At 46.5% G+C, this 24,763-nt stretch overlaps 1 protein-coding gene across 6 annotated transcripts in view; it reads left to right on the top strand.

Annotated features, from left to right (window-relative positions):
* The window catches only part of Atp6v1c2 (ATPase H+ transporting V1 subunit C2), a 62,436-nt gene that overhangs the window by 23,561 nt on the left and 14,112 nt on the right, over positions 1-24,763 (top strand). For 4 of the 6 annotated variants that reach the window (XM_085830212.1, XM_085830211.1, XM_029484727.2 and 1 more), the window contains exons 2-6: positions 680-852; positions 2,542-2,609; positions 15,383-15,468; positions 16,211-16,240; positions 22,440-22,534. In XM_085830212.1, the coding sequence (XP_085686338.1) occupies positions 724-852; positions 2,542-2,609; positions 15,383-15,468; positions 16,211-16,240; positions 22,440-22,534 (408 nt within the window). In that variant the 5' untranslated portion in view covers positions 680-723. The remainder of the gene's footprint in view (positions 1-679; positions 853-2,541; positions 2,610-15,382; positions 15,469-16,210; positions 16,241-22,439; positions 22,535-24,763) is intronic. The other 2 variants (XM_029484729.2, XM_085830213.1) reach the window with 1 other exon arrangement.

Genomic DNA, 24,763 nt, shown 5'->3' with positions numbered 1-24,763 from the left:
ATGTACTAGGGAGACGACAGGCACAGAGGGGAAAGGTGCAGGTGTGCACATATTTGAATGTGCAGAAGACTCTAGCAGCCCTTTGAGACACTTCTTTGAAGTTTGTTTCTAAAGCTAATTCCTGGCTTAAGATTGGCTTGTTGTACTTTATGGCATCCAGGAAGACGTGGATGACGGTGGGAGACGAGGGATTTTCCACAGTATAACATCAGATCAAGCTGAGATCTGGTCTTGACCTGATGTTATACTGTGGAAAATCCCTCGTCTCCCACCATCATCCACGTCTTCCTGGATGCCATAAAGTACAACAAGCCAAGATGAGAAAATATCCTCCAGAAGCCTTCTATGCTTAGCTTTCTGTCTGCCCATCTTAGAGCTGCTGGACACTGAAGCTGGGGAGTGCAAGGAACCAGTGTGGGCCAATCAAAGCCCCCTAGGGAGGGTAGGTGAGAGGTTTCCCTATGGCGGGGGCTTCCCTGGGGCACAGACATATTGCTTGGTGGCAAATGTGTGTCCTTAAATGTCCTTAAAGCTGCTGAAAATGAACTAGAAGGTCAAGGAAGCCAGGCGTGACAAATGGAAAGAGTGGCAGGGCCCAGAGAGGATTAGTTCTGAGGTAAGGAAAAGTGAAGTAGACACCAGACACATCTCTGCTCCTGTTTCTGTTTGTGTGCATTAGTCTTGGTACCTGTCGGTAACTAGATAACCGGAAGACTTGCAAACATGTCTGAGTTTTGGCTTATTTCGGCCCCTGGCGATAAGGAAAATTTACAGGCTCTGGAAAGGATGAACAACGTAACTTCAAAGTCTAACTTGTCCCACAACACCAAGTTTGCCATCCCAGACTTCAAGGTAAGATATCCCAAGAGGAGGGAGGAGGCTATGGATTGGAGGAGGGCAGGGATTTCTGAGCTTGAGGTGGCTTCTCAGAAGTCAGGGATAAGGACTTAACACAAATGTAGAACAGTGACGAAAAATAAGCCTGAGCTAGAAGATGACAGAGGTGTCAGTGGGACTTTATGCCATACCCCCAGGTTAACTGTGGCCCTTCTAGACCTGAAGCCATAGATAAGCATGGACAGGACAGGCCACATGGATGGAATGTAGGTGGGAAGTGGAAGGGCACTGTGTATGCACACTCTGATCCTTCGGAGTGGTCCTCAGGGTCTGCTGCATCTAAACAGACCCACTGCATAGCTGAATGTGTACTGTAGGAGCTTTGATGCTTTTCTTGGCCTAGAGGTAGGTAGTCCAGGAAGTCTAGGTCTTTCTGATTCTGTTGTGGGGGTCAGACACAGTGGGAGTTTCAAGATCTGAGAGGGCTCTTGTAGACAGGGAAGCTCAGATGAAATAAATGTTAAAGATGAGGAAATAGGAACCATCTTTTAAAAAAATATATTATTTTGTTTGTATCAGTTTTTGCTTGCATGGATGTATGTTTGTGTACCATGTGTGTGCCTGGTGCCTGTGGGCATTAGCAATCTTAGAACTAGAGCTACAAACAGTTGTGAGCTGCCATGTGGGTGCTGGGAGTGGAACCTGGGTCCTCTGGAAGAGCGGTCTGTGCTCTTAACTACTGAGCCATCCTCAGGAATGATCTTTTTTTAAAAAGACTCGGCCAGGCCAGGCCAGGCCTCGAGGCTCACAGCCACAAACCCTGCACTCGGGAGGCAGACGAGAGGGTTGCTATCAATTCCAGGCCAGCCTGCTCTACAAAAGGAGTTCCAGGACTGAATTGTGAGACCCTATTTCAGAGAGAAGGGTTAGGGGAGAGCGAGGGAGGAAGCTTGGGCTACAATCAGTTGAGGACCTGAGTTCAAGCCTCAGCACCCAGGTAAAAAGCTGGATGTGACCTACCTGTAACCCTGCTCTGAGGAGGCAGACATGTACTTCCCATCTCTCTGAAGGTCTTTGGACATTTCATTTAGTTTTATACTAAGAAACAGACCTTAAATAATCCAAAAAGGGCCTCTATAAATTGGACTGAGGTCAGGTCACCAACATGATAGTCCCTCTTATGAGAGAGATGTGTCAGCTTACTCTGTTGTCATTCTGTCCCATAGGTTTATGTAGTAAACTGCTCTATGTACAACTGCAAGAAGCTAAGTTTGCATCCCTAGCATCCGTATCAGGTTCACTGGTGTGCACCTTTAATCGAAGCATGGGGAAGACAGAGGCAGAGGTCCATGGTCAGCTGATCTAGCTGACCTGAGGAGCTCCATGGTCCAGTGGGAGACTCTGTACCAAAAAACAAGATAGAAAGAAAGGGAGGAAGGCACCGTATGTTGACCTCTGACCTCCACAGGTATAAGTGTCTGCACATACATGCATACACACATACTGACATGTAATAAAATAAAAATATATAGCTCTCAGTCTATATGTTTCCCCAAAGTGTTTTTCCACTTTTTAGTCTGGTCGTTGGCTAAAAAGAGCCAGCTCAATGTGAAGTGAGAGTCCCTTGTGCAGTCGTCTCAAGAACGCCTTACACTCATTGGCCGGAAAGTACATGAGCATAACTCCTTTATGGATTTTTTCTAGGTGGGGACTTTGGATTCCCTTGTTGGCCTCTCTGATGAGTTGGGGAAACTCGATACCTTTGCAGAAAGGTAAACTATTTCTTATTTACTACACACAAGTAAGAATTTGACATTGTTGTCAGAGGACACAGTGTTCTTGCTTTGGCCAAACCAAAGTATGACTTGTCTAAACCTGGTCTCAGAAGCCAGAAGAAAGAACCCATGGGGTCACTTGGGCATGTTGTGTCAATAGTGCTGGGTCCTCTGGGTCCCTTGTGGCTTTGAGTTTTGGAGACCACTTCTTTCCTTCCTTTCTTCCCTCCCTCCCCCTTCCTTCCCTCCCTCTCCCCTTCCCTCCCTTCCTTTCTTTCTTTTCTCCCTTCCTTTTGTTCTGAGTCTCTGTACTGTAAGTTGCCTAGGTTGGTCTTCAACTGTTAGCAGCCCTGGCTACCTTTAAACTTCTTCAGCATGCTAAGTGCTAGCCAAGGCAACATGTCTGCCTACAGTTTTTGTTTTGTTTTATTTTGTTTTGTTTGTTTTTAGTTTTTTTTGGTAATGTGTACACATAAGAAAAAATTCCAAAACAAGACAACAGAGTGAAATTAAGTTTTCTTTGGGTCTGTTTGCTTCCTCCATGTTCCCTCATCTCCTCATTATCTCTCTTGAAGCTTTGTTATCATAACTTACTAGATGAGGCTTCCAGAGGTAGCTTATGAAAGTACAAGTCAATATATATATATAGTCTTCTGGGTACAATGACACATGCCCGAAGCCCAGCACTCAGGAGTCTGAGGTCAGAGGATTACTTGAGTCCATGAGTTCAAAACCAGCTATGTCAACATAGCAAAAATTTTTTTCATTTTCTTTTTTCCTTTATTTTTTTCTTTCTTGATTTGGTTTTATGTTGTTGTTTGTTTTTTGTTTGTTTGTTTGTTTTACTTAGTTTAAGATAGTGTTTCTCTGTATAGTCTTGGCTGTCCTGGAACTCACTTTGTAGAGTCCTGGGATTGAAGGCCTGCACAATCACTGGTCTGGCCTTCTTTTCTTGTTTTGTTTGTGTGTTTGTTTTTGTTTTTTGAGACAAGATTTCTCTGTGCAACAGCCCTGGCTGTCCTGAAACTCTTGTTGTAGATCTAGCTGGCCTTGAACTCACAGAGATCTGCCTGCCTCCCTCCCTAGTGATGGGATTAAAGGCATGTGCCACTACACTCAGCCCAAAATAGCAAGAGTTCAATAACAAAGTATGCTGGATGTGATGGCACTTGCCTAAAATCTCAACACGTGAGGCAGAAGCAAGAGGGTCCATAACTCAAGGTCATCTGCTTTGCATAGCAAGGTCAGCCTGGGATGCTTGAGACCATCGCAAGAGACTGTACAAAAAAACTGGATAGCCTGAGAATAATCTTATGTAAATGATAGCATATACTATGTATCTTGCTTTTTCTTTCCTTTTGCTTAATAATATACCTCAATGAAAGTTTCATGTTAGCTCATGGCTGGCTGCCTGATTGATTGTTTGTTTGTTTCTGGATGTGTTACTGTGAGCAGCTGTACTCCAACTTGCTTGTCTCTTTATTGCTGGACACTTACATCTTCTAGTCTTTGGCCCTTTGCCAACAGTGCCTGTCTTCTTGGTGTACATTTAAAGAGATGAAAATAGAGATATGAGTTCAGAGTCTATGCACATACAATTGTAGGTATGCCCCTGTTACCCCTAGAAGAACTGTCGATCCCACTTATACTCTCATCAAAATGTGTGAAGATCATGCCAAAGAATTGTGCTTTCTGCCGGGCAGTGGTGGCACACGCCTTTAATCTCAGTGCTGTCAGGAGGCTCTCTGAGTTCCCAGCCTGGTCTATAGAGCAAGTTCCAGGATAACCAGGGCTACACTGTCTCAAAAAAACAAACAAGAAAATTGGGTTTTCTGAACCTTGATTAGTCTTTTTGCCCTTTGTGGAAGGTTGGTTTCATATAGGTAGAGGCAGCCCTCACCACTGTAGTCTGCAAAGCCAGGAGACCACATGAGCCATGAAGACAGCTGAGATATCTGTGGCCACTGCTCTGCCACCGTGGCTGAGAGAATGGGACAGGTGAAATGCCAGTCTTCAACCTGTGAAAGCATGTCAGTCATCCAGGAAAAAGGAGCAGAGTCCCCTGTGTCAACTTCCTTTAGAGGCTGCTTCGACCACACTCAAACCTGACCAGCCTCAGATAACCCATGTCTAGCTGGAAGGCTAGGTCCTAGTCAGTCAAAACAGGTGATCTGCACAGAAGCAAAGAACCTGAGAGCAGCCCCCTGCAGTAGACTGCCTCGGGCTTTCAGTTTTCTGTCTCTGTGCAGGCTGTAGTGTGTGCTGCCATGTACAGCTGCCTTAGGAGGCGCGGGCTGTTTCCCGATGGCCTGCACAAATGGCAGCTGCTCAGCAGTTCCTTTTTCTAGACCATGAGATCTTTAGCTGCCCCTCGGAACACACCTTAGTGCCTCCCTCCCTCCCTCCTGAAGTCCAGACAGTGCTAAAGCTGTGCTGCAGGATGATTCTGGATCTCGGGTTACTTTTTTGTTTGCATGCTATTTCCCACTAATAGGCATTCATATTTTGTCCTCTGCCTTTTGATTATGCAAGTCTCCCCTAATGGTAGTGCAGCATGTGCTTTAGAAACACTCACGTGTGAGCAGGATGAGGGTTGTCACTGGGAAACACAGATGCCATAAAACTATCTTTAAAAGCAGGCGTAAGGTGTAGTCAGAATGAAAGTTTATATGCACCATGCATTGTTTTCAGTTTCCGTGTGTGTGTGTGTGTGTGTGTGTGTGTGTGTGTTCCCAGGCACTTTCCTGCAGGGAAGGAGGACAGTTGTGTGCTGTGAGCACCCCCAAGTACAGTCTCAACCAAGGCTGTATTTAGGAGTCTGTACTAGAGCTTAGGGCAGAAAGAATGGCCTCATAAGTCCTTCAGTCCTTTGGAATGGCCTCCCTAATTCTTTGAATGGTACTCAAGTGTTACTAGATAAATAAATGCTTGCGGGGCCTGTAAGCCATGCAGCAGGAACCTGTCAGCACTGCCTCTGCCCAGGGGAACAGAGAAGGGACAGTTTTCAAGGTGTATTGTTTCCATATCCTTTTATTATTTATTTACTTGGGCACAAGAGTGTTTTTCCATGTAGCTGCAAGGCTTGCGCTTATGAGAGCATTCGGCTTTTAGAAAAGTTTATTCCTTCATGATGCCCATGTTAGTTTACTCTGTAAATCATTTAAAAAATTAATTTAAGAAATCCAATGATTTTACCTTTAAAAGGCCTCCCCTCTCCTTCTAAAGAGTTGAGTCCTTCACAGCCCCTCGGCCTGTTCTGTGGTGCTGTTGATACACTGCATTTCACAGGCATGTGGCCACTCAGCTGTGCATCATGGGCTCCTCTGACATGTTGTTGCCTGCCACTTGCCCTTGGGTGCGTCACCTGTCATGTGGAGTAACTGGTGGCTTTTCTTTTCCCGAGTGATTCCATGAAGCTGTCTCAGAGTTGACTGATGAAAGATTCCATACTTGAGGGTGGACGTCTGTGCAGCAATGCCAGAGAGTTCTCATGAGGACACTGAACCTAACGGGTGTGGGCAGATTCCTAAAGAGTTCTCTAGGCTCCCTTCTCTGCTGGTGTGACCTGTGACTTCTAACATTGCATATAATCTTGTTCCCTCTTGCTTTATTTGGGTGCTTTTATTTTCTTTTCCCAAGAAAGCACACTGAATGCTTGTTTAGTTTAAATTTTTTATTACATTTTTGTTTGTTTGTTGTGTGTGCACAAATGGGTCAAAGGACAACTTATGGGAGCCATTTTCTTTCTTTCCACCATGTGGGCCCCAGGGATGGAACTTAGTTTGCCTGGATTAACCACTGAGCCATCACACCAGACTTTGTTCATTTTGTTCTTTTTTGAAATGCCAAAAGCAATGAAATTTGCCTCTGTATATTATCTGCTTTCAATTGTAATGTGCTGTGTTGTCTTTTTTTTTCCTTCCTTCAGATTTCTAAGATGGGTTTCTCTGTGTAGCCCTGGCTGTCCTGGGACTCTCTCTATAGACCAGGCTGGCCTACCCCTGCCTCTTGAGTGCTGGGATTAATTGTGTGGACCACCATTCCTGGCAATGCTGTCTTATTTTTAATTTAGGTATTCTACAGTTTTTAATCCTTATATTTTTGGAAGGTTTATTTTTAAAAATTGTTATTTCTGCTTTCTTTTCTTTTTTTAATTCTATGGCTGTGTTGTTAAAGAATGAATCAGGAGCCAGATCATCTACCTTTGAGATTCTGAAATTTTCTTCATTACCTGACCCACTGCTGACTCTTTTTTAAAGATTTTTACGTGTGTGTGTGTGTGTACGTACATGTGTGCTCAATGACTGTGTATGCCAGAAGAGGACATCAGATTCCCGGGAGCTGGAGTTACAGGCAGTTGTAAGCCGCCTGACAGGGGTTCTGGGGAACACACTTGAGTCTTCTGTGAGAGAAGCAAGCCTTTTTAACTGCTGAGCCATCCTCCATCCTCTATTTTTGCTTTATAAGACAGAGCCTCCCTTATAATGTAGCCCAGATTAGCTTTGAACTCTCCTAGTCTTACTCTTTCAACCCCACCGAGTACTACTAGGATTATATAGGTTTGTACCACTAAGCATTCCCTCCCTCCCTCCCTCACTTTTTCCTTCCTTCCTTCCTTCCTTCCTTCCTTCCTTCCTTCCTTCCTTCCTTCCTTCCTTTCTCTCATGGTCATAGAATACATATTCCATTCTATTATAATTAACACATTGAATTTGTTAACCATCTTTGTGCTTTTAGGGTTTGCCTTCATCATTAATGTAATTCTGTGTAGTTTTTTTAAAGATTTTATTTATTTATTATATGTAAAGTACACTGTAGCTGACTTCAGACACTCCAGAAAAGGGTGTCAGATCTCGTTATGGATGGTTGTAAGCCACCATATGGTTACTGGGATTTGAACTCATGACCTTCGGAAGAGCAGTCAGTGCTCTTACCCGTTGAGCCATCTCACTAGCCCAATTCTGTATTTTTGATTACCCTAAAATTATACCCTCAGATTGCAATTATAGGTTCTCCTTGGGTTTGATTCCCAGTAGCATGCTCACACACACACTCACACACCCACCACCCACCCCCCACACACATGGAATATTTAAGCTGTTTGTACACATTGCTAAACTGTTCCTGTAGTGTGGCAAGAGGCCCTTTCCTCACCCCATCAGCTAAGTGTCCTTGAGAGAAGGCGCGTTTACCTGGCAGAAGGAGGAGGCTGTGTGATTGTTTTTGTGCGTATTCTTGGACTCCTAGCCAGACTAAACACTTTCAAGTGCCTATTAGCCACCTGTAGTTCCGCTCTCTTACTTTACCTGTTCCCTGTGTTTGTTCATGCAGCCCCTGGGCACCTCCCCAGGGTGCCCTTCACTTTGTGTGTCCTGGAGCCCAGCTCTAGGGGAACAGGACCCTGCGTCAGGGCACAATGGTCATGCTGGTTGGTGTTCAAAATATAAATGTCTATGTAATGACCCTTTACTTTCTCGATGCTTAGGGGGTGCTAAACTCATCTTAAAAGGCCTTGGGACCTTAGAACATTTCTTGACAGTCTTCTGGGAGCTGAGTTCAGATCTAGCAGCCTTCCTTACCTGTGTCTCCTCTGGGGAGCAAGCAAACAATAGCTTAGGGTGCTTTGGCTTTCTGTTGTCTTTAGTTTTTTGAGACAAGGGTTTCATGTAGCCCAGGTTGTCATTGAACTTGTTATACAGCCGAAGATGACCTTAAACTCTTGATCTTCCTTCCTCCACCTCTGGCGAGCCTACTCTGCTGCTGGGCCATAGTGTCCAAGTTCTAGAATGCCAAAAACAAAACAAAACCAAAACCAAAAACTGTTTTGCATGGCAAAGGGAATTTTGTTGAGTGGCTCTACAGTGTAGGGGATTGGGGGTGGGGTCTCTGAAAAGACTTTTTTTGTGTGTGTGAACTGGAATTGAACTTGCAGCTTCATGCTTGCTTACCAGGCAAACACTGAAGTCTGTCCACAGACTTTTTCTTCCTCCCTTAACCCCCCATTGCTCCCAAACAAAATCTCACAAAGTTGTCCAGGCTTCCTGCCCTTCAACTCACTCTGCAGTCCAGGCAGACCTTGAATTTTCCATCCTTTTACTCCAAGCCTCTTGAGTAGCCAGGATCACAGGCATGCCCCTCCAAAGTCAGCTTCTTAAACTTCCAGTGTCTGTGGAAGTTGGTTGGATTTAAAGCAAGGTGAGTCTTCCTGCAGCGGAGAACCTCTAGACACCTCTAGAAGCTTCATTTGACCTTTGTTTTTACATGAAGAAATTCTTTGCTACCTCTTCCTGATGGCTTTGCAATTGACTGCATGCCATTGTCCTTTGGCTGAGGTGGAAGCAGAGTGACATAGAATGGAGTGAGTCACATATCCCACCCTCTTTGGAAGCTTCTAGGATCACTTCTTGGGCCAGGCACTTCTCCTGGATGGTATTTCCCATCTGGACACATTGGAAACAGTGGGACACAGGGTAACTTTGGAGCTTTTGGTTGCCCTGGAGACATGTCAGCACCTGTAGCAGAGGGAGACCTGTCTCTGTGATAGACACATGGAGCTTAGGACAGGGGGTGCGACTTGGGGTCAGTTTTCCTGATTCTCTGCCTCAGTTTTCTCAGCTCTCAGACTTTGTCTTGTTCAGTGAGGATTCAGGTGATGCTCTGAGGAGTCCCTTTGGCAGACCAAAGAAGGCTCCCAAGGTGGAACTTGTTCTTTGTGCTTCAAGCCCTGAGAAGCTTCGGGTCCTATAACCTGTTTTCTCTTCTCCAGGCATCTGGGTAATGCAGACCAACTCTATCCTGCTTTGCTGAAATTCTCCAAAATGAGTGAGGGAGTCAGAGAGGATCTCTCTCTCTCTGTCTCTCTGTCTGTCTCTCTCTCTCTCTGTGTGTGTGTGTGTGTGTGTGTGTGTGTGTGTGTGTGCAACATCAGGTGGTGAAGGGCTACAGGATACAGACATTTTTTCTTTTGAGTCAGAGCTTTTCACTGGGACCTGGGTCTGTCTCACGGAGTCACTTATGCTGGTTGGCCAGGAAGTCTGAGGACCCTGTCTACCTCTGCTTCCCCAGCACTGATTATAAGCATGCACTGTCACACGGGTTTATTTTATGTTTAGCATGAATTCTGGGGAATCTCTGAGGCAAGCACCTGACCAGTTGAGCCCTGTCAGGAGTTCCAAAGCCTGGCCTTTGCAATTCAGATTTGCCCTCAGGAGCTTGGCATCTGCCAAGCTGAGAGCTGAGAGATGCAGCAGGCTAACACTTCCTAACTGAAGGCTGGAGGACTGGGCTGCAGCTTCTGGGGAAGGCGGGGTTCCAGATGACAGCTTGTCTGGCAGAGCTGCTCAGACACTGGGACTTTGCTGTAAAATATGCACAGAGAGATCCCTTGGGGCCACTGTGTCTTAAGGCCACTTAGGAAGAATCTGCTCTGTGCTTGGGTCTTGGGAACTGTGACTCAGGTGACTGAGGAGGAGTGAGCCTTCCCTTTCAGATCCATCCAGTTCCGCAGCCTCTGCCCTCCTACCTACTGACAGACCTGGGAGGGCCCCCGGGGTCTCTGCGCAGCAGGAATTTCCTAGCTTGTAGTTACAGAAGCTAGGGATCTGTGATTTCTCTCACCGGGGGGGCTCATCTGTGCTGCAGTTCCATGCTTGAACCCCAGGGAAGCTTCTTTGGGGGCCATGATTGTGTGTGTGTGTGTGTGTGTGTGTGTGTATGTGTGTGTGTATACTCTTATTGGTAGAATTATCATTCAACAATTAAACAAATATTCTGTTACAAATCAGTAAATGTGTATGATACAGTTCAAATGAGAATATTAAAATAAACTAGAGTGGTGGCAAACACCCTTAATCCTAGCACTGGAGAGGCAGGTGGATTTCTGAGTTTGAGGCCAGCCTGGTCTACAGAGTGAGTTCCAGGACAACCAGGGTTGCACAGAGAAACCCTGTCTCAAAAAACAAAACAATAATTAAACCAGGTCTGGGGAGATGGATCAGTAGTTAAGAGTACTTCCTGCTCTTCCAGAGAACCCGAGTTCAATTTCCAGAACCCACATAGGTAGCTCACAACTACAACTCTGTATTTTCCACTTTAGGGGATCTGACCTTCCCTTCTAGATTCTGTGGGCATCTTCACTCACAGGCATATATACCCATACAAATACTTGAATAAAGATCAAATAAATATTGAAATGAAAATTATAGAAAACTGCATTACACATGGCTTTAAAATCTGTCTTATGATATGAAAACAGTCAACCTTTCCTTTTCCTTTTCAATAGATTTGTACCTTTTTAAAAAATGTTTGCAGCTTTGTATGTATGTGTGTGTGTGTTTGTGGGTGCATGTGTGGGGGCAGGATCCCGTGTCTATGTGCCTGTGCATGTGGAGGCTACAGGCCCACCTCCCCCAGTGCTGTCCATTATTTTGGTTTTTCTTTTGCTCACACAGGCTGGGTAAGTGGTTCAACCTGTAGTCACACTTCAAGGGGTGGCACAGAACTGGAGGACCTTGGCTTACTGGTCAACCAGTCTTGCTGAATAGTTAAGCTCCAAGGTTAATGAGAAGCACTGTCTTAAAAAGTAAGATGTAGAGTGATTGAGGAAGATACCCAAGGTTGACCTCTGTCCTTTACACATGTGGCCAGATGTTCACATATGCCTGCTCACAAACATGCACCCTCATGTACATATGTGTGCACACACACAGGCATACACCCATGTACAACATTTACACGTATACACATACACATGCCAGCTCACATGCATGCACATGCACACACACATACATGCACACACACACACACATAAAAAAGAGAGAGGGGTTATATACAGTGAAATATGTACATGTTCAGTAAACAGATTGGTGAGTTTTCACAAATATGTCTATTCATGTGACCAAGTAATATCATTACATGTTTTTTGCAGTTGATTTTCAGTAAAAATATGATCTGTGGGCTAGCACTCATTACATTTTTTAAAAAAAATTAATTACATTTTATAGTGTGTGTGTGTAGAATTCACCAGAATTAAGTTTCCAAAACATGGAGGCTCATATAAATCAGTGAAGGAAGCAAGAGAGGAAAACAAAACAAGAGCTTGGGATGGATTTGAACTTGTGATTCACAGAGGAAAGCAGTCTTCTGTATTCAGCAGACCTGAGAGAGGGACATGCAGCCTCCCTGATGATCCCAAATATGCAAATCAGGATGACAGTGTGGAGTAGGTTTCCAGTGTCAGATGGGCAGGGACTAAAAGGATTTATAAGGATTCATTAGGCTGGTGTTGGTGAGGGTTAGGGCACAGGCAGGCTTCTGTGTCGCTAGGGGAATGAACACTAGCTTGCTGTATTTAGAGGTGACTTTGGCTTTACTTGCCATTATAAATGACCTTTATTTTAATCCCAGTAGTTTCTGTCTTGTAGAACCCCATTTCTCTCTGTCTGTCTGTCTGTCTGTCTGTCTGTCTCTCTCTCTTTCTCTCTCTCGCACATGCCACACACACACACACACGCACATACGCACATACGCACACGCACACCTGTACAAAGGGTAAAATGTATGGATCACTGCAACATCAATTCAAACAAGAAGCAACCTAGTGCTATGGAATGCTGCCGTGGCCGGGCAGGGCGATGGGATTCTACACTGTAGATGCAGAAGCTGCTCGCTTCTGACACGAAAGGGATATATACACACGTAGTGAAAAGGGTGAAAAGGAAATCTGAAAATGGCACGAGACCCTTACATTCCTTTTGCTGAGAAAAACAATGTTCTGGTTAGGTGACATGGTAATTCTCTGGGGACTGCAGTTTCTGATCACAGCAAGTTGCTTTTGTTCTGTGGAACAAGAGACTTTTCTAGCCATTGAGCTTCATCGGAGCATGTTATTCTGAGATGTTCCAGAACCCAGGTACGTGCCAAGGGACCACATTTGCTGCAGCGGTACACTTCAAAGGGGCTTGGATGGAGACCAGTAGAAAATCACGGCCGGGTGAGAGGCTGTGATGTGCTGGTTTTGTTTATTCATCCAACAGACATTGCTGAGCAACTGCTGAGCCAGGTGATATGATATGGTAGCCATCAGAGTCTTACCGCCTTCATGTAAATAGGTCATTACTGAATAGGCTGCAGTGGTCACAATAATAGGATCAACTTGCATGTGTTGCTATGGTGATTTGTAAAAAAGAAAAGGAACTTTCAGTAGCACTGAAACTGAAGTTCTGTGGCAACAGGGGCTTTGCTTAGTCAGCACCTACAGAGTGCTAGGTGCATAGTAGCTGATTAGTTAGTATATATATAAAATCTCTTACTGAATTGGAGTCCCAGCAGATGACAGGTGGCACACCCATTTTAGGGTAACTGGAGGAGGTCTCCTTCTTCTTCTTCTTCTTCTTCTTCTTCTTCTTCTTCTTCTTCTTCTTCTTCTTCTTCTTCTTCTTCTTCTTCTTCTTTTTTTCGAGACAGGGTTTCTCTGTGTAGCCCTGGCTGACCTGGAACTCACCTTGTAGACCAGGCTGGCCTCGAACTCAGAAATCTGCTTGCCTCTGCCTCCCAAGTGGCTGGGATTAAAGGTGTGCACCACCACGTCCGGCTTGGAGGAGGTCTTCTTGTGACAAAGAGGCCCAGGGTTATGTGGGACTATAGCGAATCTTACCAAACAATGAAGGGACCTGGGCTGAGACAACCCTGAGGCTGCAAGAGTTGAGAGCTCTGCTGGAGGGAACCAGGCTAGACATTAGGTCTCCCTTTGATCTGATGAACCCACTTGGAAGCCAGAGGGCAGAGAACCCAGACCAGTCAGCCAGGTGCCCAGAGCACATCTCTAGGTCTCTCATGGCAACACCTGGGACTGCATCCTTTTCTCTGGAAAGAACCTTTGACACTGTTGGTACCACCCCAGTCTAAGGCCCAGAAAACAGCTTAGCTAGGTTCGTGGCCAGTGCTGTCCAAAGTGAGACTGTTAACCTCTAAGTAAAGAGATGCAGGGACACTGGTGGGCGTTGAAATGCAGGGCAGGCCACAGTGTCTACTGTGCAGCATGAGATAGTGGCCAAGAGCCTTGTCTTTGAAGCCACACTTGCAGACTCTTGAGGGGGGAACAAATTGTTTCAGTTTCCTCATCTAAGAGGTGAGATAATACTCAACTTCCCAGAAGCCTTTCAAGGCTAAATCAATGATCACAGGAAAATTGGAAAGTTGACACCTGTTGACATCTATAGATAAGAGTTCATATCAAGAGAAGCATTGAGCACGTGACCCACGTGGGAGGTAGACTCTGGAAGAATGTGTACATGTGTCTCACTATGTAGCCCTGGCTGGCCTGGAACTTGTTATGCAGACTAGGCAGGCCTCAAATTGAGAATTCCCCTGCCTCCGATTCGCAAATGCTGGGATTAAAGGGTACACCACCATGCCTAAGTTTACTTATTTTTGAGACCTGGTCTTATGTATCTCAGGCTGGCCTCAACTTCACTAAGTAGCCAGGGATGACTTTGAACTTTTGATCCTCCTGCCTCCACTCCCATCCAGAGTGCTGGCATTGCATATTCTTTAAGATGCTAGAAATTGAACCAGAGCTTTGTATCTGCTAGGCAAGTCCTTGAGCTATATCTTTAGCCCTGTTCATTTGTTTGCTTGCTTGCTTGTTTATATAGTTTAAGCAGTGCTGAGGATCAAACCCAGGGCCTCACACATGTTAGGCAGGTTCTGTGGTTGTCCATTTTATACTTGTGTCTTCTAGTTTCTGTCAGCTATCAGTTCTATTACTTTGGTGAAGGGAACATACCTACCTTCTTTCCATTTCTTGCTCTCAACAACAGAGTCCTTCAAGGTGTTCTTCTGCCTCAGTTTCTATGGCAGGCCCGAGGGTCCACACTATGAGTGGTCAGTGGGACTTGTGCCTGCCAATAATGGAAGACTTGGAGCTGGGGACATAACTCAGTTGGTAGAGTACAAGGTCCTGAGTTCAATCCCCAGCACCACAAAAACTAGGCATAGGGATATATGACTGCATTCCCAGCACTGGGGAGGTGAGGACAGGAGGATCAGAAGTTCAAGGTCATTTTTAACTACATAGTAACCTTGGGGATATCCTGGGGTATAGGAGACATTGTATCAATTGGAGTATGGTGAGAGAGAAAGAGAGCAAGGGAGAGAGTGAGGGGGAGAGAGAATGAAAGAGAATGTATTGTATCCCCCATCTGTGATCTGTATATGGTTTGAGGTCTTTTAGTATGTTTACTGGAGGCCCACGGTTTGGCTTTTTGATAAAATGACTACCAGATTATAATTTTAAAAAGTATCAAGTAGAAACATTTGCCATTGCCCAGCCAGTGAGCGTCTTACTGTCTAAGTGTCTGTCTTGTGTTTTTCCATCGAACATTATAATACATGCCTTGTTCCACGGTATTTAAAATTCTTTGTAAATCTTATTTTCAATGTCTGCCTAATAATCCCTCTGCTGGATAGACCATCCTCAAACAATTCTCTATTGTTGAACCTCCAGGTTGCTTCCAATTTCTTATTGTCAGCAACTGTGCCGCAAAGAACATATTTTTATTCAGAAAGCTTTTCTCTATTATTTTTCCTGTTTCCTCAAGATGGTTTCCCAGAAGTGGAATGACTGGTTCAAAGGTTCTTAGTGTTTTAAGTCTCTCTTTACAGATTGCTAAATTGCTGCCCCCAGAGGCTCCTTTCTCTGCCAGCAGGATGGGTGGAGTGGGCCTGCCAGCAGCTCCTCACCTCACTGGCTCTTTCTTCTCTCCTCAAAGCCTCATAAAGAGAATGGCGCAGAGTGTGGTGGAGGTCATGGAAGATTCCAAGGGGAAAGCACACGAGACCCTCCTGGCTAACGGAGGTAGGTCCACCACAGTTCTCTTTCTCAGGGGCCATTTCCCTCACCATGGCCACAGAGGAAGCTCTGAACACCCAGCTCTGTTAACCCTTACTGTCCCACATTTCCACCCACTTACCATTTTTATTTTACCCACCGAAGTGCCAAGTAATGCCTCCAGCCAGAGAGCACGGGGCTGCATCTAAACACTTCCCAGTCCAAAATTGTGCTGATAGACACATAATCCGATGCCATCCAGTGTTGTTTTGGCTGTTAAGTGTGCACATGCCATTTGGGCTGTATTTTTCAATGTGTAGCAATAACTTGGAGACTTTGGAGTCCAGTTGTGGTGGTGTACACATATAATCCCACCCCTGGGGAAGTGTAGGCAGGAAGATCAGGCTGTCAGGGTCATCCTGAGATACTTAGTGGGTTCCAGGACAGACCAAGCTATTTAAGACTCTAACTTAGAATGTATATAAAAATAACACACACACACACCAAACCCTGGACACTTTGAAAACTCTAGAATTAAATATTTAGCTATCTGTAGAGGAAATTAACTGTAACTCTCTACATGAAAATGAGAGCATATTTACAATTATATCATTTGGGATAAGTATCACACACATGCACACATGCCCCTGTTAACGTTAAAAGGCTTCTGCATTTACTGGCCTAAGGCAGTAAATGGGAACACTCATTCCCCTCATTCTGGATTCACATGTCTTTGTGGTTAATAACCCCATCTTATATTATGTTTCAGGTCTGAAGGAAAAGATGAAATGTTTAAAGAGTAGGTTGTGTCTTTTTGCTGTGCACGTGCTCAGTGTGCTGCTGCATGCCCTTGGGAGGGCGGGGCCTCAGGCTGGTTGTTGGGTACAGTGATCAGGGCTCAGCAGTTTCTCAAGCAACAACTTTTAGAGCTTGATCACCATACCCAGATGATGCAGCTCAAAGTTGTTTCATTCCTGTCTTCCTTTCCCTCCCGTCCCTCTCTGCCTCTCCTGAGCAACCTGCATGCTACCTGGAAACTGGGCTGCATCGACATCGTGGGGTTCGGGTAAACCTCAGCATCCTTTTGCTTGTTATCTTCCTAGTCTTAAAGTCTGGTACCTCACCCTCTCTAAGGATGTCGGCTTAGTTGCCAGGCCTTGCTCTTGTGGCCTGGATGAGGTTTGTACACATCGTGAGTCTTCTAGAATAGGCTCCTCCTGGTATGACAGAAGGGACTGCTGGCTTTGTATTTTTTTTTCTCGTCTGCTGTAACTGGTAGAATGAAAGAGCAGACAATATTATTTCATTTTACTTTTTGAGACAATGTCACATGGCCAAAGCTGGTCTCAAGTGCACTATGTAGCTCGGGTGATCAGTGTGTTTCCACTCCCCAAGTGCTAGGATTGACAGGTGTGGCCCACTACACCTGGCTTATGGTTCATGTGGTGCTGGAGATGAAACCCTGGTCTTTGTACGTGCCAGCCTACATTGGGCTACATCCTCAGGCTAAGCAAGTCATTTCAGAATGAACAAAAATCCTAAGAACAAAAGACTCTAAGAAGTTCACCAACTGATCCTGTTTCCTAGCAGGTGACCTGAAGGGCCTCAGACTGAGAGGCTGAGGAGGGTTCTTTTCTGCATTAAAATCTCAACAGGTCTTCTGAGTGAGAAAGAAGGAAGAATGAGGATTTAAGCATACGCTCAAATGTTGATCAAAATGCTCACACGGTCCAGGGCCGGGATAGGGATCACCGGCTGTGTTTGCCTAGCAAAGTGCCAGACCCTGAGTTCCACCCTAATAGGGCACTAAACCAAAGAAACCATGGGAAGCAAACAAACGCATACACTTAGCTCTCACCACTCAACTGTTCTGTGTGGGACCTACCCTGTCTGGGTGCACTGTTTCTAAGAGACTGCACACTAAGAAACAGGGAACTTGGTCTTTGTTGCTTGGTTAGCATGTATCATTATCTCTGGGCCTCCTGCAAGGCCTCTGTGTGTTAGTCCCAGTCACGTCCAAAGCTATTTCTGAGCATGCTCTGTGAACCAACACTGCCAAAGGCCTACCAGCACCATGAGGCAGTGCCTGACCATACATCTGAGCATCAGTGCCTCCCAAAAAGTCCAGCTAGGGTCAAGAGACCTTTTAAACTTCACTCAACCCAAAATCTTCCAGAAGCCCTTTCTTCTGCAGGGCACCCTTTCTTTCTGCAGGAAACTGGGGATAGAATTTCCTAGAGTTCTTAGTTGTTCTGCAAGTGGGATTTTAATCCCATGCCATTTGGGGAATTTAGGGGATTGATATCATGAAGGCCTGAAGTGGTCAGACCTGGTCATGCCTTGTTGTCCATCCTGACCTTGGCCGGGCAGCTCTCTGGGGGCTTACTTTTCTCACATGCAATGGACTTAATAACAGTCACATTCTAGAATTTTAGCCTTTACTTTTGTTTGTCTTTGCTACCATCTGAGGGTGGAACATGGTAAGACCTAGACCCATGTGAATCCAGAAGAAGCAGAGCAGACATGCACGTGTCTGGCTTGGACCGCAGAAGACCTGTTGGGCTAGCCAGGAATTGGCCTGCCGCCTGTGTAGTTAGAATTCTGTATGCTGGCAAGGCCTTGGCCCGGTTTTCAGATGAAGTCATTGTTGCTTAAGAGGCAGCCGCCTTTGGGGAGTATGTTTTGAAAGGGAAGGAAGACTGGGATGGCAAAGGCCACTCTGGGACAATATTCCTGCCCAAGGTATAGACAGGAAGGACTTTCAGGTTGTATCTGGAGCAAAGGTTAGTGTCCAGAGCTAGCACTGACGTGGGAGACATGGGAGAGGATCCAGGATAAAGAGAGTATAGCCACCAACCCAGAGGCCCACTGAGCTCCTGCAGATCATTGTCATCCTCCAGAGTGTCCCTGGGAGTTCACAGGTGGTGGGAAAGAGACCCACGGTGCTCGGCATCTGAGGTAGAATGTGAAAGCCACAGAGCCCTTGGACTTGGTGGCAAAGCATAAAGAACAGAGCTTGCTCTGAAGCGTCTCTGCTAAGCAGCCTGTAGGGTGTACATTCCCATGGCTATCTTGGGTGTGATGAGCATGGCTGTCGCTGTCTTGAGCATTCTGTGGAGCACTGGGTTCTGTGGGGCCCTGTGATGGGCTCTGGAGACACTGAGGGAAGGGGTCAGTTAGTACAGCAGATCCAACCTTAGCATTGACTCATTAGAGCAGCTGGCAGACGGGGTAGGCTACTACATGACCTGGGTGGAAGGGTGACATGGCTGGAGGTGACAGCGAGGGTGGGGAGGGTGTGGCCCTAAAAACACATCACTGTGACATCTGTTCTGGCTGCTGGTTCCTCACTTTCAGGAAGGGCTTAAGATCACCAGTGGGAGGTCTTTCTCTTGCCCAATGCTCTCTCACAATTAGCAATGCTATCTCTGGGAGGCTTCCTGTGACCGTGTTTAGTTTTTGGGTCATGGTAAGGACAAAACTTGTCCTAATGCTAAAACCTGGATTAATATCTGTCAGTCTAGTTAGACCACCATCCCCAAATTCCACACAGTGGGAGGCTTCCACAGCACACTCGAACTCTGTGGTCCAGGCTGGCCTAGAACTCACCATGTAGTTCAGGCTAGGCTCACATTCAAAGCAATCCTCCTGCCTTAACCTTCTGAGAGTTGAGATTATGGCCATGCCCCATTATACCTGGCCAGGTGGTTCAGCTTCTAATGAGGACCCTGCCTGGTTATGGGAGGCCACTGTCTTATATCCTCATAGTCTTTCCTTGGCTGCATGTTGGGAGACAGTGAGCATGGGCAGAGCTCTCAGATGTCCCCTCTTCAAGAACATGAATCTCATCAGGTGTTCTACTCCCCAGCATCTTAGAGATTTTCTGTAAATTCTAACACCAGTGCGGTTACTGCATGGTTGCAGTGTGATTACACATAGAGATTCTCTCCACAGCCTCTGCCAAGTCCAACCACTCTGGGAAAAAAAATCAAGAGTGTGGATCTTGTGCAGGGACCAGTGAGGAGATAGCCTTCTTCCCACTGCAGCTTAGCTATACCCTGATGCTGGAGGTGACAGCAAAGGTGGGGAGTTGGACATGATGGGGGGAGGAACCAAGGGCTTTCCTTCGTAATGGACAGGGTGTTGGGTGCACTGTTTCCTTTCTTCCTGCTGTAATGGAGCATTGTATATCTTCCTGTGGGCTAGAGTTTCCCCATGGAGACAATGACATTCCTCAATAGGGCTGAAGAGTAAATGAGATGAGATGATTCATGTATCTGGGCCCAAGGTAAGCCTCAGTCCACATCTCCTTATTGGTCAGCACCAACGTCTTCGTTATTTTAAGGCATTCCTGCCTGTTGAGTACCAGGGCCACTTCCCACTTGAATCTCATTTGGTTTCCATCTTCAAAGTTGGGCTTCCCCCAAACTGAATCCAGCCTCTCTGTCCTATTCCTTCCACTGCTCTATGGTTCCCAGGTAAATTAGTGTCCCTCCCTGCACCTAGCCACCCAGCCTAGGAATGTGGGTATCACTTTACTTAATGGCCCGTGTGTCATTGGCCCTACATCCTGTTGAGTAGGTCCCCTCCTTTCTACCCCCAGAGCTTCTCCGGCCCCTCTCGGTTTTCTCCTCTCCCACACCCCCATTGGCTTCCGTCCACTTCCAGTGTGGACTCTCCCACTGTGTATAGTCCTGCCCTACTTCTCCATGTCAGCTCCAGGAAGGAAGGCACAGAGATGACCTCATACCTCATCTGTCTTCCTGACTAGCTCCTGCCCTCCTCCCCACTCCAGGAGCTTCATCCAGACTCCTAACGTTACCCTCCCAAGTGCCCACCATGGTCATTCTGACCCTTGACCCTTGACCCTATCACAGCTGCACACGGCAGCCTCTGTCAGCTTCTTCAGGGTCCCTGTCCAATTGTAGCCATGGTGGCTTCTCTGGGAACATGATATTGTCTCTCACCATTGCCACCATTGCTTACGTAACTGCCTCTGCACACATATGAGCACTTGGGGGTGCGAGGGAAGGTTGTCTGCCCTGAATTCCCAAGAGCAGGGAGCTAGACTCCACACAAGTTCAGAGGGTGATGGCAGGTTCTCTCCATGTGTTTAAGGACAAGCACACATAGGGAAGGGCTGGCATGTATGGACCCTGTATGGGAATCCCCTCACCCCAGGAAAGGGTGGTATTGTGTACCTGTCATTCCAGTTACTTGGGAGACTGGGGGCAGGAGGATGGCTTGAACCCAGGAGTTCAGGCCAGAGTGGGCCACACAAAGAATTCAGAGAGAGAGAGGAAAGAGAGAGAGAGAGAGAGAGAGAGAGAGAGAGAGAGAGAGAGAGAGAGAGAGAGAGAGAACAAAACAGGAAGGGGAAGGAGAAGTTATAAGGTCCCATAGCTCTCTCTGGATCTGAGAGTATAATAATTAATCCCTTAGGCCAAATGTGGGGGTGCATGCCTTTAATCTCACCATTTAGAAGGCAGAGGCAGGTGGATGCCTGGAAGTTTGATTACAGCCTGGTCTACAGAGTGAGTCCCAGACTAGCTGGCACTGTATAGTGAGACATTGTCTCAAAACAAAACAAACAAGCTGATAAGAGGTGAGTGGTCTGACCACTTTCTCAGGGAGGAACAGTGACTCAGTTTCTCTCTTGCTTGGGGTCTGGGGCTTAAACCAGTGTCCTAGTTCCATTTGTGATAGTAAAGAAAGGGTTTACTTTCCTGACAAAGGTCACAGTGCATCCCTGAAGGAAAGTCAAGGCAGGAACTTGTATCAGCTAGTCATAGCCTCAGGCAAGAATAGAGAGAAAATAATTCATATGTACTTCTTAGGTTTAATTCCCTCTCTGCACTTCTACAGTCCAGAACCCCAACCAAGGGAATGGCACTGCCCACAGTGGACTGGGTCTTCCCACATCAATGACTTAATCAAGATGATCTACATGCAAGCCCACAGGCCAGCCTGATCCAGACAGTCCCTCACTGATTCTCTTCCCATGTGATTCTAGATTGGGTTAGTTAACAGTTAAAACTAAGTATCACAGATGAGCATGGTGGCTCACTGAGAAACAAAGACAGGCAAATCTTTGAGTTCAAGGCCAGCCTGCTCTACATAGTGAGTTCCAGGACAGCCAGAGATACACAGTGAGACTGTCTCAAACACTCAAACATGTAAAAAAAAAACACCCCTAAATATCATAATCAGCCAGACTTCGTGGACTAAAATTCATCAGCTCCTCCCATTCCTCTACTGCGCAGCTGGCTAGGGTAGTCAGGAACATCCTTCTTTACAGTGGGATTTGTTTGGTTTTAATGAAAATGCAACAGGTATGCGCTGGATGGCGCCTATGGCTCCAGGCGGAAAAAGCCAGTCACAAGCAAGCTCCAGTGTGTGGCTGGGCTGTAAGAGGTCTTCCTGAAAGTGGATGACGTGGGCTAACATTGTCTTGCTCTGTTGAGGCTCAAGAATCAGGGAGACTATCCCCCCAAGCAGCTGGCACCTATGACAGGCCATGGCTGTGCAGTTTGGGGGCTGATATGATGCTTTCTAGAGTGCCCTTGGGATGCCCTAAAACAGCATCAACCCAGTTAGGGAGGGTAAGCCAAACAACTATTGAAGGTGAAGTTGCCAGTGGCCACAGAATGTTACCTTCTTGGTTTCAACCTCTAGGGAGAGCAGGCTTCATAGCAAACTCCAGGCAGAAACTGCCAAGGGAGACCATGGGACTCAGAGATCACCTGCTTCAGTGTCCTTCCCTCAGCTTTGGAGTGTTTTGATGGCAAGCTGGTGGCTCCCATTGTTTTTGAACTGCTCCCTCATGGAGCATCTGCACTTACAGAGCCCATGCCTATTTTTCAGCTTCTCTCTGACTGCTTCTTCGGTGTGAGGAGCAAGCTCAGTTTGTCTCAGCTTGGCTTGGTTCTGGGTTCCAGTCTTAGTCCTGGGAGGCAGGAAGGCTGTGTTCACTTGTCAAGCTGTCTTTGCTCTTCCAGTTGACCTGACATCCTTCGTGACGCACTTCGAGTGGGACATGGCCAAATATCCCGCCAAGCAGCCACTGGTGAGCGTGGTGGACACACTGGCCAAGGTGAGGAGAGTCTGCTTGCAGGCACCTGATCATCCAAGATGACAGGCACGGGGTTGGGACTCTGACAAGGTGGAGGGTGAAGGGTTGGGATGCTAGCCCCTGAGTGACCCTAGGTAGGTCTCCTCTCACCATGCTCTGGGTAACATTAGAACCCAGGAGAGACCTGTACGTACTCTTCTCCTGAACCTGTCACCCAGAGAACTGGCCATAGTCTCACAGGGCAGTCCCCTGGATGGGCCTGAGGCCTTTGACTTTTGACCTCAGACCTAGACACCAATTCAGTTCACTCCCCTACTTCTTTTCAAAAATGATGATGGGAAGAAGCTTGATCTTTCCTCCCTCAGTGTGCACAGGGGAACCCAGTGCCCCTTGGATGATTGATTTTGTGGTACTGGATATGGAACTCAGAATCTTTCACATATGAAGCATTATACCACAGCCCCCTTTTAATTTTGATTTTGAGAATGGGTCTCACTAAGTTGACCAAGCTGGTCTTGAACCAGCTTTGTAACTCAAGCTGGACTTAAACTCATGACCCTTCTGCATCAGCCTCCCTAGTAGCTGCAATTACAGGCCTTGGGTACCAAGCCTGGCTCCCTCGGGAAGAAACCTAATCGTTTTAGAAGATAGTTTGGCTGAGGAGCCCCACCTCTCAGTCACACTGTGCCAAGTGTCTTGTGATAACAACAAGCTAGTCCCATGACAGGGTGCCATCTTTAAAGCCATGGTCTCCAGCTTGCTCACACTGTGTACAAGCACCATAGCAGAGGGGTCTGCATGGACATTGTGGGCATCCCATAACCAAGGCAGCTTCTATATGCTTTCACCATGGGTAAAAGCTGACTGTCCTGCCCTGTTGCTGATGCATACAGAACCCCATTTATGTCATGTCTCTGGCTGGCCTGATGGCTGGGGAGATCCCAGCTCTACACTGAACAAAGCTGCCCTGTTCTCTAAGTGAGTAGCTGAGCTCCCCTGAGGGCAGTAGGCAGGTCAGGACAGGAAGGGTGGCTTTGAATCTTTTCTTCTTCAGATTTCTTGGGAATCTAGGTGTGGCTCCTTGGGTTTACATCCCTTTCCAAGACAATCAGGCAGAGGCTCTTAAAGGTATTTCTACAGGGGCAGCCTGGGCATTGTGCCAAGCGTGGCTTTCAGGAGAGCCTCACACCTGTCCCACTGAGCTAGAGAATACATTTTTATGAGATTGGGCACCCCAACTTGGGATTTTGAGTCCCAGAGACACTAGACATGGCTTTGGGGGAGTCAGAGAGTAGTAGAATTATAGAGGAGAACTGGCTCCTCTCTAGTCCAGGGTTCCCAAATGCACAACTGTTGAAGCATCAAACTGGGAGAGGATGTGGGTAGGAAAGCAAATCCCACAAGCTGTGCTGTGTGCATGGCTCCACTCTCCAGCACAGGCAACCTGCAGGCCAGCAGGCCAGAGGTTGTGGGAGACTGGGTCTTCAGTCCTTGTTGCCACAAGAGCATGTGTCTCAGCCCCAGCCTCACTTGGTTCTTCTGAGGTGGTGGTAAGGCTTTTTACTGTTTGTATAGCAGTTTTTCATGTAGTCAGATGGTGTGGCCGCCCCTTGAGTGTGGCGTGTGGTATGATCCGAGTGTATAGTGTAGCTGTGCAACCCTTGTAGCCTAGTGTGCAGACGCAGTAGGATGCCATCAGTGAAGAAAACCCCACACGGCACATAGATCTCTGCGAAGCATTTTTGTAATGCCCTGGGAATATATTACCGTTCTGAAAAATGTTTTTAAAATGTAAGGAAAAGATAAATCTCATCCCCATAATCAATGCAAAGACAGGACATTGAAAATCCGCTACTGCTTGAGATCCGGTTCCCTTTCCCTCTCTCAGTGATGGGCGCTGAAGGTTCAGAGAGGACCGCCTTTTTTGGATGTCTGTTCTGAGTATTTAAACTCAGAGCTTCCACAGTGCCGTGGGTTTCATCTCATGATCTCAACATCTCCTCCATCAGCATTGTACCCTAGATCATAAACACACATTGCTGGACCAAGCACTCTTACCACCGCCCACTGCCAAACATTAGCAAGGAGATGGTCAGATGGCTTGTGTGTAAAGGCTGCAGTGGTTTTCAACCTTCCTAATGTTGCTACCCTCTAATACAGTTCTTCATGTTGTGGTGACCCCTCACCCTCTATCATAACATTATCTTCACTGTTGCTTCATATCTGTAATTTTGCTAATGTTATGAATTG

The sequence above is a fragment of the Mus caroli genome, unplaced genomic scaffold (assembly GCF_978045245.1).
Source record: "Mus caroli unplaced genomic scaffold, Mus_caroli_1 scaffold_14, whole genome shotgun sequence".
Classification (NCBI taxonomy): domain Eukaryota; kingdom Metazoa; phylum Chordata; class Mammalia; order Rodentia; family Muridae; genus Mus; species Mus caroli.
The sequence above is the reverse complement of the archived record's forward strand: the minus strand, read 5'-3'. Positions and strand labels throughout refer to the sequence as shown.